At 36.0% G+C, this 14,833-nt stretch overlaps 1 protein-coding gene across 2 annotated transcripts in view; it reads left to right on the top strand.

The window, feature by feature from the left end:
• The window catches only part of LOC123674726 (nephrin), a 368,531-nt gene extending 354,563 nt beyond the window's left edge, over positions 1-13,968 (top strand). For both annotated transcript variants that reach the window (XM_045609779.1, XM_045609768.1), the window contains exons 14-15: positions 10,201-10,373; positions 12,625-13,968. In XM_045609779.1, the coding sequence (XP_045465735.1) occupies positions 10,201-10,373; positions 12,625-12,918 (467 nt within the window). In that variant the 3' untranslated portion in view covers positions 12,919-13,968. The remainder of the gene's footprint in view (positions 1-10,200; positions 10,374-12,624) is intronic.
• The last annotated feature ends 865 nt before the right edge of the window (positions 13,969-14,833 follow it).

Raw genomic sequence — 14,833 nt, 5'->3', positions numbered from 1 at the left:
CAAAACAGTAAAAGCTCGCACAATCCATGCAGCTCCCGAAATGTGGGGGCCGAGATGGCCACTGAGGTGTCATCAGCAAATAGAGCCAATTTGATTCTATCCACCGATGACAGTAGACCATGATAGGTACACAAGTTAACCACCATTTCCCTTAAATTTACCGGTAGGTCATTGACAAATATTAAAAAAAGCAATGGCCCCAGAACAGATCCTTGAGGTACTCCCATACCTAACTCATGCTCACTAGACAAATGATCCTGAACCCTCACACACATAGATCTACCCTGCAGATAAGTGCGGAGCCAGTCCAAAAATATTCCCCTGAAACCTAGATTATAGCATTTATCAATAATAAATCCAAAAGGCAGACTATCAAAAGCTCGAGACAAGTCAAAAAATATACCAGCGACAAATAAGCCAGTGTCGAGGCATCCGTAAACAAATTCAATAAAATGAATCGCTGCCGTCTGTGTCGACCGACCTGCTCTGAAACCATGCTGAGCGCTATCTAGTACATTGAATACATCAAGATATTTCATCATTCTATTAAATACAATTCTCTCGAAGACCTTAAAGAATGCACTCAGAATGGAGATGGGCCTATAATTCTCAATATCATGAACATCATTCTTTTTAAAAATAGGAATAACAATGGCCTTTTTAAGAAGGGATGGAAATACGCCCGTGCTTATTGATACATTTATAATATGGGCAAAGTGCCGACCAATGTCAGGACCTATCAATTTCAGAATTTTGGCGGAAATTGAATCAGTTCCTACACATTTATTGTTTTTTAGTAAATTAATCACATCAACCACCTCTTGATCCATAACAGGATAAAAAAAGAAGTTGTAATTCAAAATAGAAGAGGTGGTACATGACAAAGATAGTGAATTTTTATAGTAATTTTTGAGAGTGGTCTCTGTTACCGTGGAGAAATGTTCGGCAAAAATTTCAGCTAGTTCATCGGCCTCACTATGCAGAACACTGTCAACAATAAGGGCTATAGGTTCATTCCTCTCAGCCTTTCGGCCAGTCAACTTATTTACCATCGCCCACAAAGTTTTATTCTTATTGTCGGATTTTTCGATTATGTCACTATGATAGTTAAGCTTTGCATTCTTAATGAGGGTCTTATAAGAATATTTGGCGTTTCTATACAGAATATGAGTAGCTTGATTTCTAATATTCGCATGCAACCAATGGATATCATTCAGCTCCCGTTTAGCAGATATGATTTCCGAAGTAATCCATCCTTTACGTTCATGAATTTGTTTAGTCCTTCTCATCAACGGACAACATGTATTAAAAGTATTCTGAACAATACCGACAAAAGCCCTGAAACACTCATCAATATGAGTGCATTCATATATTTCATCGAAATCATTCAAAGATATCTGAAGAGTAAACTCTTCAAGGTTTAGCTTACTCATATCCCTGACTAGTTGATAGTTAACAGTTGACAAAGGTTTATCAATATTATTCAGATTAGCGAGAAAGTCCAGGGATATGACTCGATGATCACTAATATGGGCTTCAAACACCTCAGCCGTACAATCAGACAGGTTAGCATTAGTTAGTATATAATCAACCTTTGAAGTTGATATATGGCCAGTAACGTTAGTAAATATTCTTGTTGGGTCTTTAGATGTTATATTTAAATTGAAGCACTCCAACAAGTCAATCAATAATTTACAATTCTTTGTGTTGATTGTCAAAAAATCTACATTAAAATCACCGCATACAAAAATAATATCGACCAAACTGATACAATGAATCAGAGCACATGTTAAACTCTCAAGAAAAAGAACAAAATTTCCAGAACAAGGTCGGTAAACACTTATAATACCTAACTTAAAGGTACCTGCCATTACCATGATTCCACACATTTCGCATTCCATTTCGGCAGAAAACTTCGAAGCACACAACTTTTTCACCTGTAATCCTGATTTTACGTAGATCATAGATCCTCCGTGAGCTCGATTGGAACGGCAATAATAATCAGCTAGAAAGTATCCAGGAATTGACATCGTTTTCACACTTTCAGAACTGCACCAATGTTCGGCAATACTAACAAAGTCAGGATTATTCTCTGCCAGAAACAACTCGATGATGTCCAATTTGTTGGATATGCATTGGACGTTTAGCTGCACAAGTCTCAAATTTTTAAGTTTGGTTATCTCTAATCTGCTGGACGATTCACCTGTTTCGGTTGAAAAAACCGATGAATACTTGCCTTATTTGGCCAATTTGATCCGTCAAGTGCTTTCTCATATTCAGAACTTGAAATAAGCACTTTAAACGAGGAATAGCTTTCAGGATACTTTGATTGTAACTTTTCACACTTGACTATTGAGAACTTATTTTTCAGAAAAAGTTGCAGATTTTCAACTGTAGTTTCCGGTTTCAGGTTTGACACATGAAACACCCTGTATTTGTCAACCCCTTCGACATTTGAATTGTCTACATTCGTACCAACAACTAGTGCTTTACTACGTTTCGAAGCAGCTCTTTTGTGGGAAACAACATTCCATTCAGTTTCCTTACTAGTTTTAATTGGTGGAATTTCCCTTTTGTTAATAATGGGAATTGACTTATTAGGAGCATTAGACATATTTGATGGTTTGGATGTTATAATTTGGTTTTCCTTTCTTGTATTAGAATTCTCACTGATCATCCGCTTCGTCGGAGCGGCAGAAGTCCCCGCTGACGGAACCATTGTTGTAGGAACTGGGATAATGCTTGAGCGATCATGATCGTCAGTTACGGCATCCTTTATTATTGAAGAATAACTACGTACATCGCGTTCTACCATACTCATGTTAACATCTGTGTTGATTTTCAATTTCTTGTGCAGATCGATAATCTGCGTGTTTTTAATGTTTATTTCAGATTCAAGTGTAGAAATCTTATATTTCAATAATGAATTATTCTCCAGCAGAATCGAGTTTTTTGCTTCTAATTCGAAGATTATTTTGAGTAGGAGCTCTTTATGGGTAGATTCACTTGATATACTCTTAACACTATTTGGTAGCGGAGAAACATCATAAGAATTTCCATCGTTGGAATTTATGAAATCCTCATCACAACACTTTTTAATCTTATTAGCACAACCAGGGTGATAAACTTTAGTGCATTTGTTGCACTTCACTATATTTTTCATAATTGTGCGTTTGCAATTACCACATTCAGGAATATCAACTTTCAGAGACTCGCATGAAACAGCCTTCTTACTCGACGACATGTTGAATATAAAACAATAATTTCGAGCTGATCACAATCATCAGAACCATAGAAATCTGAAGAGAATATTGGAACAGAAATACTCAATGGCAAGGGATCTAATTGATTTGAGAATTCTGGAAAAATTTCAAATTGATAGCGCAATCAAAAACGTATAATATTAGAGCAGAATATGAAAATTAGGGAGCACTGGCGTCTATTCAGGAGCTTTTAAATTCTCGTTCATTCATGTGCCTATTGCACCTTTTTAGGTCACAGAACTGTGGTGATTTATAATGTTGTCATTGTTTTTGGTTAGTTTATTCAAATGAGGGGTTCTGATCTACCGGGTTTTTCACCATAATTTGACCTCCCCTTTAACTTTGTTATTGAAAGAGGTACAAAAAAATGTTTTGTACAAAAGTTTCACGAAATCGACTAGTGTTTTTCAAAAAGATTTCAGAAAATGAATTATATACAGAGTAGGCAACATATTGCTTGCAACTTCATTTTTTCAAATGGAACACCCTGTATATTTTTCTATATTTGACTAGCCCTTTTTCCCCTGACTTCGAATATATAACATATGTTTGGTCTATCTCTCTTATTCTGAGAAGCATAGAGTTTCAAATTTCAAGAACCACCTAGCATGCTCAGTAATCAGTTTTCAAGTGGTAGGCTGCGATAACTCAAAATGCCTTTTTTGAGTTATCTCGTTGGCAACTATATGACATACGTTTGTCATTGAATGAAAATATTCATCGAATATGCATAAACAGAAGCGGAAAAATTTGCAATATTTTCACTTTATGTGAAGAACAATAAAAATAAGAAAGCTACAAGGAAAGAATATATGGAGTTGCATCCAAATCATCGAATTCCAATTAATAGTGAAAAAAGTATGTCATATCGTTGACAACAAGATAACTCAAAAAAGGGCATTTTGAGTTATCGCATTACTGAGCATGCTAGGTGGTTCTTAATATTTTAAACTCCATGGTACTCAGAATAAGAAAGATAGACCAAACATATGTTTTATATTCGAAGTCAGGGGAAAAAGGCTAGTCAAATATAGAAAAATATACAGGGTGTTCCGTTTGAAAAAATGAAGTTGTAATCAATATGTTGCCCAATCTGTATATATTTCATTTTGTGAAATCATTTTAAAAAACACTAGTCGATTTCGTGAAACTTTTGTAGAAAACATTTTTTTGTACCTCTTTCAGTAACAAAGTTAAAGGGGGGGTCAAATTATGGTGAAAAACCCGGTACGTTCCTCCTGAAATTATTTCAAATGTACAAACTAAATTTGATTGCGCTCTAATCTGTATTTATGACATTATCGATAAAATGAAATGAAATTTGCCCATTAACAAAATAAACATTCGAATTCCGAACATACCCTTAAAATACCAATTTTCTAGATAGTTTTTGCGGTTCGAGAGTTATTGGATTTACAGATGGCCGAATCGGAAGGATGGTCTGAATTGATGTTGCCCAAGAATTCGTCCAGAGAGTGAAACATCATATCAAAATTCGAAAAATACAAACGTCGAGACGAAATTAAAAATAGCTCTCAAACCTGCTGTAGTCACATTTTTTATGTTTCTAGAGTACGCTCTATTCATGTGACTCATATGATTATAATTTGACGGTAAGTTGATTAAGGTTACGTCATTATCGTCCAAACCATTACAGGAGTAATTACAATTCAAGATGATAATTAGGTTAAATCAACATCAATAAATTCGACATGTATTGAGTGTTTAACATCCGCTTTGATGAGACTAATTTCCTTATTGGATAAAATTCTCAATGTTCCTCAGAAGATAGGTGTCATTTTCAAGTTCAAGCTAGCTAAGTACTTATACAGGGTGGGGTCGATGGTACCCTGGACTTTCACAGAGAATGGAAGGTACGATTTTATTGAAAATTTGGTTTCTTAGGTAGGAACTACTACTCTATCGCTCTAAAATATTTTCAGCGCTACGCTGTTGCTGCTAATATCAAAAAGTACTGGCATCAGCACCCCATAAGAATCAGCTAATTTTTGAGAGAAAATTATTCCTCGACTTCAATTACATACTCAAATTTTCCTAGTTGTCCTGAAATTCAAAGAAGAAATAAGTTCAACTATAAAATATTTAGGAGTATAATTATGTTCCAGACAGAATTATTGAAAGTTAATTTCAATATTCTGTTATTTATAATAAATTATATTCTCGATTCAACTTGAAGAAAAACGAAAAATGAAGAGCACTGCAGATAAACGTCAAGAAACATGAAAAACTACCGAAATACGGCTTAATTATCTCACAATTGCGGGATATTCCGCAAACATAAATCTTCTATGAGAAATCCCAGGTTTGCATGGCAATGAAGACCTCATTCTGCCTGACAGATTACTTGAATTTAAATGGGATTAGAAGCATTCCACACTTAACGCAATCCGTAAGAGGCTTAATGTCTGATAAATTTCAGTGTGGTTTCTTAAAATCTCTAATCGTAATGGGGATTTGGGATGATAGGCTTCTTTTTGTTCTTGAGATGATTCTTCGTTGAACAGAACTACAGTAGGTAATCGATAACATCGCATTCTATGGAAATCAATCAAATGTATGTAGGCTTGGTTAATCGATATTCTAGAGGTATGATTCGATTACCTGGCCTTTCGTCTTTTTCTCCGTAACTTTGTTGGATTTGTAACAATTAAACTCTTTTGAATTATTGACATCTATTTACGAAGCCACAATTATACAGTACAAATTCAGTATTGAGAAGATCCTTATAACGTCCTAATAACAAGTTTCTCACTTCGGTACTGAATTTCGTCTTTAGCTCGAGTGTAAGTTACTCGAAACGTCTTCGTCGTACTTCAAGTTTTCGGTCGTCCCGTCTCTAACTCGTTTGCGACTCGTCTTAATCTAGTCCGCGAACCGTCTTTTCGTCGTACGTCTTAAGTCTTGACCGACCGAACCTACTCCTAACTCGACTTAGGCTTGACTTGAACTTTACTCGTCTTCAACTTAACTTGAACTGACTCTCGACTCGAACTTACTTCGTCCCCTGACCGCAACTTACCCCGTCCACTCTGAATATCCTTCCCTCCTTCCAGCTTGACCACACCCTTATTCCAATAAGAATTTTGCCGTACCGCCCACAAAGCTCTTCGCTGATTCCTGGAAATCGAATATTCTCGAAGGACTAGAACCAGATACACAGATGTGACACATCTGGTACAACCGTCTTGTCTTCGACCTTTCCTAACCCCAGTAAATCTCTTAAGTTTTACAACCGACATGACACATCTCCGACACGCCGAAGAATTACACATCCTTTTTACATTATATATACAATAACAATTCGTTCCCAGTAAATTCATTGAAACTGTCATGCCCTCGACACTTGAAGAAACTAATAGGTCTCCAAGCATCCTGTTGACCATCTCAATTATTTACAGGGAACAATAACTGGATCCTACATTTATTTGATTATTGAATGTGGTTATACCAAATGGATTTCTTTGGCTGAAGAATCAAAAAAGGACACAGAACACAACTCATAAATATAATTGATTTAATATATTATTTATTTATTTATTGATCGAAAATACACCATACAATGGTACAGAGGCAATCGAATTGCCTGTTTGTAAGCTCGATTCAGATCAACCGTATTTGCACAATTCATAGCCAACAAGAACTAAACAATAACAAAAGCAGAAGAAGTAACAATAATTATCAAACAACAGCCAATGAAATGAAATTGCCTTGATATAAAAAAATACAGAAATCAATGAAACTCAGCCGCAATCCACTTCTTTAGTTTATTCTTCCTGAAATAACCATCATCCAAAATCTTGGGTTCATTTGGAAGAGAGTTGAAAACACTTATGAAAAACAATTTTTGAATATTGAAAATTATTGAAAACAATTTTTGAATATTTAGTGGGACGTCCTGAGCAATTTTGTTCTTAGTAACAACTTTCAAGAGGTTTAAACAATTAATTAATTATATTTAATGGATTAGTTTTTAAATGAAGGATGCCGCATACTGTACTAAGAAAATGACCTCATGTATTATTGAGTGAATTTTTTATATGTTACAGTTATATATGGTCAATTACACAGTGTCAAAACTAGTCCATAGAACAACTTTCACCTATTGAACTTTTTATTTGGAATGACTTCAACTATAACATATCACAAATTCAGCCAATTTGAAAGGAGGCCTTCACACCAAATTCAATAAATTCTAATGAAGTTCCCTAAATTTTTGAAATGGAATTTATGTCTTCCTTTTGACATTTCACCTATTTTTTGAGCGCTCATTTTCCTATCCGATCCGAGATCACATCGCATTGATATTTCATCACATTGTTTGTAGTTTTCGAATTGTGAACCGAGAATGACATCAAACGATAAGGTTCAACTAGCTCATGTAGAATCTGACCTCAAATACGATTATGTTCGTCAGTAAACCCGACCACTCTCGAATGGAAAAACTTTGAAAAAATTTTCAGGGTAGGTTCGGAATGCTGCGGTTGAGTCCGATTCTATCAGTATTGGCATCCCAACCAAAATCACCTATTACACTCAATTAGCCTAGAGGATTGCGCTCGCAGCCACTGGTCCATATCCGAAGTGGTTGAATGTGTTTTTTTCTGCATTTCGCAATTGGCTCCAAATTAAATAAAATCTTTGGACTTGGAATGTTTTTCAAGCGGAAGGCAATAATAGACCGTTGTGCAAAATTTGCACTATTTTGAAGAGTTCTTTCTCCGAACGAAACACTCTATAAGTCTGTTAAATTTCGCATTTTGAGCCGGAAATAGTCTCAAACGATTGGGTTCCACTCACTGTTGAGTAACCCGTTCTCAAATTCGATTCTTTCTGGTCCAGTTCAGGCATAAACTTGAAATTTCATGGTCATCGCTCAGCCAGAACCATAAAAAATTCAAGAAAAATATCAAAAAACGTAGCGCAACATGGTAGGGTTGAAATTTTCGGCGTTAAAAGGCAATGAATCTTCAGTAATAATTTGGAGCAACGTGCAAAACTTCATGCTGATTACATCATCAGAACCATAGAAAATTCAAGGAACAAGGAAATAATACGACAATATTTCTACCAGTTTTTTTATAAATTTCAACAATTTCAAAGAGTTTTTGAAGAGTGTATCGATTCATTTTTAGTACCTAATAGCGTATTTTCTTGTTGAATGTCAGAGAATGACAGCTTCAAAAGTGACATCTGCCCAGATAGCGGGCTATTAAAATGAAACCTCTCATTAAAAAACAAGTTTAAGTTTGCTCTCACAAGGCTAAATGTCAACAATATCTAGCGAGGAGTTGTCACTACACAAATTATCTGTCGTTTAACGAAATATATTTTTCCAGTTATATAAATAGAACATCTACATTTCTATTTCAGCTTATTACATAAATGAATCATAAAACTCGTCAAGGGTTTTCTCTACGCAAGCTGTCTGTCAATAAAGATAAATTATAATAATTATAATTATAAAAAACACATTTTGCTTAACGACCAGATAGACTTAAAGAGATCTGCTTAACCTTTTTTAGTAAATCTAGGGAATTTCCAAAACATACTATAATATGGTCATGTTTCTTTTTTCTTTATTGTTGTTCAATTTATATTCAGGGAGACCAACATTATAAAAGTAGTTAGTTACTATACTCACCTGAAGGAGTCAAAATGTAATTTGATGAAACAATTGTAATCAATATAAGTGGAAAAAAAGTAAAGGGTGTTTTTTTAGAGCTATAGAACTTTAAATTGCAATTAAACAACGATGGATTATTCGATTGACATAAATTTTTTTTATCCGCAAGATAATCTTGTGGTATTACATTTTAAATATGATTTCTGGCATATGACCGCCACGACTAGCTCGGATGTAGTCCAATCTGGACGTCCAATTTTCGATGACTTTTTCCAACATTTGTGGCCGTGTATCGACAATAACACGGCGAATGTTGTCTTCCAAATGGTCAAGGGTTTGTGGCTTATCTGCATAGACCAATGACTTCACATAGCCCCACAAAAAGTAATCTAGCGGTGTTAAATCACAAGATCTTGGAGGCCAATTCTCAGGTCCAAAACTTGGAATTAGGCGGTCACCAAACGTGTCTCTCAATAAATCGATTGTGGCACGAGCTGTGTGACATGTTGCGCCGTCTTGTTGGAACCACAGCTCCTGGACATCATGGTTGTTCAATTGAATGCAAAAGTTAGTAATCATAGCTCTATACCGATCACCATTGAATGTAACGTTCTGGCCATCATCGTTTTTGAAGAAATACGGACCAATGATTCCACCAAGCGCAACCAAACAGTCAGTTTTTCTAGATGTAACGGTGTTTCGACATACACTTGAGGATTAGCTTCACTCCAAATGCGGCAGTTTTGTTTGTTGACGTAGCCATTCAACCAGAAGTGCGCTTCATCGCTAAACATAATAAAATGGACGTAGTGCGCGATACGTATTCCGCACAGAACCATTATTTTCGAAATGAAATTGCACTCTTTGCAAGTGTTGTTCAGGCGTGAGTCAATTCATGATGAATTGCCAAACCAAACTGAGAATAAATCACTTAACAGCTGTTAAATCGGTCGCCATCTTGGACAGTAATGCCAACTTAAAGTTATATACCTCGAAAAAAAACACTCGTTATATTACTTTTAAATCATATTATGATGAATTTCCGTCAAGTAGAGATCGAAACAATCAAGAATTTTGAATACAGTTACGCCACCAAAATGAGCATAGTGAAGTATTTCAGAAAAAGTATGCTCGTGAACTCTACTCTTATCCAATGTAAACCAGGCTTCACTCTATAATATATGCCCAGTTCCGTGACAACCTAGACCTTCCGTCTGTCACGCTATTGTAGTAACATCCTGCAACCACCCGATCCAATTGAATGTACACAACAGAAAACATTGTTTTTTCCAGATTCCAATCACCACCTGGAATCCGCAGCCCAGACCCCAGGACCCAATTCGCTGGAGGCAGCTGACGTCGACTACGTGGCTGTGGCGTGCGAGATGACGCGATCTCGCAGCATCACACCCTCAGCCGAGGGTTACGCCGCAAGAGACAAGACACAGGCGTATAACTTTCCGAACGTGAGTTTACTTTGTCTTTCACCCCATTTCGCCAGATACAACGAAGTAGAAACGATAAAAATGAAGGGGGGACTTTGGCTGCTGCGTCGGGAAATATCATTTGCTATTAATAGGGGTCGTGCGGGAGCCTCGTCTTGGGGGGTTTTTCGGGAAAACGATGATGTGCAATTTGGGAGAAAGGAGAAAGAACACAGCATTAAATCCAAGGGTATATGAGAGACAATTCACGATATGTCGTTTAGGAGATCAAGTTGGACAACTTATGCTCGTCGCCTTTTTTTAGTGTAGGATGAATCAGTTTATGTTACCATGAACCAAAAAAAATAGAGCTGGTTGTTATCTCAGGCACAATCAATTTTGATTAGTCCACAAAGTTTTATCCGACAAATTTCTTCTATCTGTAAACACTAAAGAGAAAACTGTGAATACAACATACTCTCCATTTCCCTGCAACTGTGAAATTTTTCTATTAAAATTTTGGTAACTACACTCTAATTCACAGAATCTTCACAAGAGTTTAATGAGCATTTCGAGAACAAAGTTGTCATCTTCAGAAACTTAAAGTTACTAACGGATTTACTCCATCATCATAAACCACTCAATCAGTCTCCACTTACAATTGCTTTCTCTTTCATACAAGAGTCTTCTTCTTATGTTTCTTCTTTTTTCTTCTTCTTTTTCTTCTTCTGTTTCTTCTTCGTCGTCAGCCTTTCCTTATCCACTCCTGGATGTAGGCCTCTTTCATAATCCTCCATGCTGTCCTATCCCGACCCATCTGAAACCAATTGTTTCCTACATATTTTCTCATATCATCAAGCCATCTTCTCTGTGGTCTACTTACACTGCGTTTCATCATTCTTGGTCGCCAGTGTATTACTTTATATGTCCATCTCGATTTATCTTGTCGAGCCACGTGTCCTGCCTACTACCACTTCAATTCTGCATACTAGATTAGATTAGAGTTAATTAAGGAAGTTTCATTTCACTGCGACCTAATGGTCTACTGTGCCCCAGATCAGAGCTATTCTCGCTATAACATGATCTACAGCTCGTCATCCCATTCCAGGGTTCTGATGAGCTCCAGTATCTGAAATGGCTTCATGGAGGCTAATTCCTCACTTCTACAAGTTTCTTGTCCAAAGCAGATATTGTGTAGGCTAGTGATGGCGAGGCATTGTGTCACCAAGTGATCCGTAGTTTCTTCCTCCTCCCCACAGAATCTGCACTCGTCCTTTTTTGCAAGCCCCATTCTCTTGAGGTGTTTCATAAGTCGACAATACCCTGTGAGGAATCCATTTAGGAGGTGTAGTATATATATAGTAAATATTCTTGCTAAGATCCAGATACTGCTTGGATCTCACATTGTCAAAGTTTTGAAGAATTTTTTTGGATTTATCCAACCCAGGAAGATTCCACCAGAGTGTTTTTCTTTCGATTTTTTTCTTCTCCTGAAACTCTTTCTTGTAGGTACATTTGCCTATACCACAGAAAGGTTCCGGGCCGAAGAAAGAAGTTTGTGCTCCAAGTGTGTTGGCCACTTCATTCGCTCTTATTCCCGAGTGGCTGGGAACCCAGACTGAAAAGACCTTGTTATTCTTGCCTATTTCGTTGAGTTTTTCTCGGCACTCCGATACCATTTTATAATTGATGAAATGTGAGCTCAGTGCTTCTCTTTCACACTAAGAACTGTAAACAGTTTGTTATTAACGATTGATATTCTATTATATTTTCGTAATTCATTAAACTGTGTAGTATTCTTCTGAAAGTTTGTACTCAAATTTCATAAGTAAAGCTTATTGGTGAATTTTCTCAACTAGAAGTGTTCTAGGGTAAATTTTTTCAACTTCAATTTTCCTAGAAATGTGTTTGAAGATTCTCATCAATCATTTCCTTGTATCATTTTCTTTGGTTGAGAAACAATTCGAATAGAGGAGTGAGGAGAATTATAATTTTTGCTTGCCATCATTCAAGAATCGACTGTATGTTTCAAAAGTCCTGAATTTAAATATTTCGCTATTTGGCAGGTGCAAACCTAATATTTGCGGAACTCAAGGCAATTAGATTTTTGCGACTAGTTAAAGCATTAGATAATAAACATATTTAATGATTCAAATAACGTCAGTAGAGACCTTTGAAGCATCAGACGTTCAACATATTCAATGATTCAAAATACGTTAACAAGAGATGTTTTAAGTAAAAACCAAAATCAAAATGAATCTTCACATCTTCAATATTGCATTTCTCCTTTCAGAAGAATAGCGAAGTAACATACGCGGAGCTAGCTCTCGCAAGACCCAGCACCTTACCAACGTGCAAGAACGGAGTGAACCAACCAGAGAACCAAAAGATCAGGGACGATCCAACAATTTATGCACAAATCGACCACAGCAAGAAGGCATATCCACAAAAGCCAACCCTGAAGTCTCCTCCATTGGTGTCTCCTGTTTCATCTTTATTTCCTGTTACAAAACCAGCTTTCCACCAGCGTGAGGTGATCACGATCAGGACACCATTGATGGGTCATCAGCAAGAAAGTTGCGTGTAAAAGAGGATGGTTGAGAATTGAGTCCAAATAAAAAAAAACAGTCGATGTTTTAAGAGATTTCTTCCCAACAGTTCTTAATCGGTGGTGTTGAAATATCAGGGTGGTATTCGGAGAGGAAGATAGTGAAATAAAAAGAGCCATGAATATAAGGGACGATATAAGACGATTAGAAGGTCAATAAATAAGCCTTCTATTATCTTCTGTTCCTCATATTTTTAGGTTGAATTCAATTCTTGGAGCAGTACTCATTTCATCATCATTGAAGATAATAATTTCGATCAGTTGAAACATCAAAGCCAAATCTATAATAAGCTGTACCACTGTGCGTCTTTTATGTCGAATCAACAAGAATCATTATTTCATGATACGAAACTGGTCACATCTTGAAGATAAAACCACATCAAGTATCAATTATAACGTCAAACTAAGGCAATAGTTAAGCATGGATATCGCAAGGAAATAACAAAACAATCGATCACAAAAGTAGACCCTGGACAGTAACAAATTATTCACCAATATCCATATCGGTGCTATACATTTTTCTATTTGAGTTTCAATCACCACGGTACATCTTTTTTTAATTATCTGATTGGACTTCGGCCAGTAATTTACGATAGTGGGAGTTTTTGTCAAGAGGAGACTCGTTTAGGCGATTGGAATAACTTCCTTGTTGGTGTAGGCAAGTTCAAACAAAATAAATGAATATAAAGAAAATATTATCTGCTAAGTGATATTTCATTTTACGTGATGACATTAGAAAAAGTTGTTTCTCTGATACGGTTCTTGGTTAATGCAGGGTTCATTATAACGCTATCAATGTTTTTACAAAAACAGATACATTTGCAGATCTTCTATGCGGTAGCCAAGTTCAGTAATGTAATTCTGAGAGTATCATCACTTGTTGGTATCCGCTATTTCAACATCGTTAGGTTGATTTGGACAGCATTCACCTGAATTATATTCCGTCTGTAGCTCCATGGCTATAACTATTAAAAAAACCAGCTATCAAAATCAACAACACCTGCTGAAGTTTTTGAATATTAGCCAGTAGTTATTCCTTTTTCAAATTACTATTTAGGAGAAATGATAGCCAATGATGAAATGACATAATATTTTTCATTCAATAATGGTTTATTTTTGTAGTTTCGTTGTTCATGGTATTTTTTTCTTTGATAATATGGATTTTTTTTGCCAACACCGTTAGTAGGTGATGGCTTTTTACTTCATATTGTTCAATTGCTTCTATTCGAAAGCCAAAGCTAACAGCAATAAGTTGGAGATGCATTCATGGTTTCTGGGTGGTTAGATTCATGTTTTGTCTAGGATGGACGAATAGGTCAAAAAATTTCGGTGTGCTACTCGTAATCCTGAACTTCGGCTGGGGAAAATAGGGATCTTCCTAATGTACCAACCGCCCGTAAATAAATAAAATAAAGAAATTAATGAATTGATAGATAAATGAATAAAAAAATTAAATGAATGAAAAAATTAAATGAATAAAAAAAGTAAATGAATAAAAAAATTAAATGAATAAAAATTTATCCAAAGCCCTGTTATAGTGTATCAATTCGTTTATTCAAGTTCAGCTCTATCCACTCAACGGCGAATCATGTTTCAAACAGTCTAGTCCATTCAGTAAATTCCCTAACTGTAGAATTCAAACCCGATCTAGTAGAAGTGCCAAACACATTACTGTGTATTAATCAATTTTACTTCCCATCAAAAAATTCTGGTGCGTTTTTTATTCATAAAAATGCAATAATTGCCAACAACAACACTGAAATAATCCATATTTCTAACAGTGATTTAGTGTGAACAGCCTTAGCCCCATTGATTTCTAGTTCTGGGTCATAGTTGACATTCAGTTTATATGCTAATAACTGTCACACTAAAAGATTTACGTCTTGTAGTGCAG

Source organism: Harmonia axyridis, chromosome 1 (genome assembly GCF_914767665.1).
Source record: "Harmonia axyridis chromosome 1, icHarAxyr1.1, whole genome shotgun sequence".
Classification (NCBI taxonomy): domain Eukaryota; kingdom Metazoa; phylum Arthropoda; class Insecta; order Coleoptera; family Coccinellidae; genus Harmonia; species Harmonia axyridis.
Note: the sequence above shows the minus strand (reverse complement) of the source record. Positions and strands in the feature narration are given on the sequence as shown.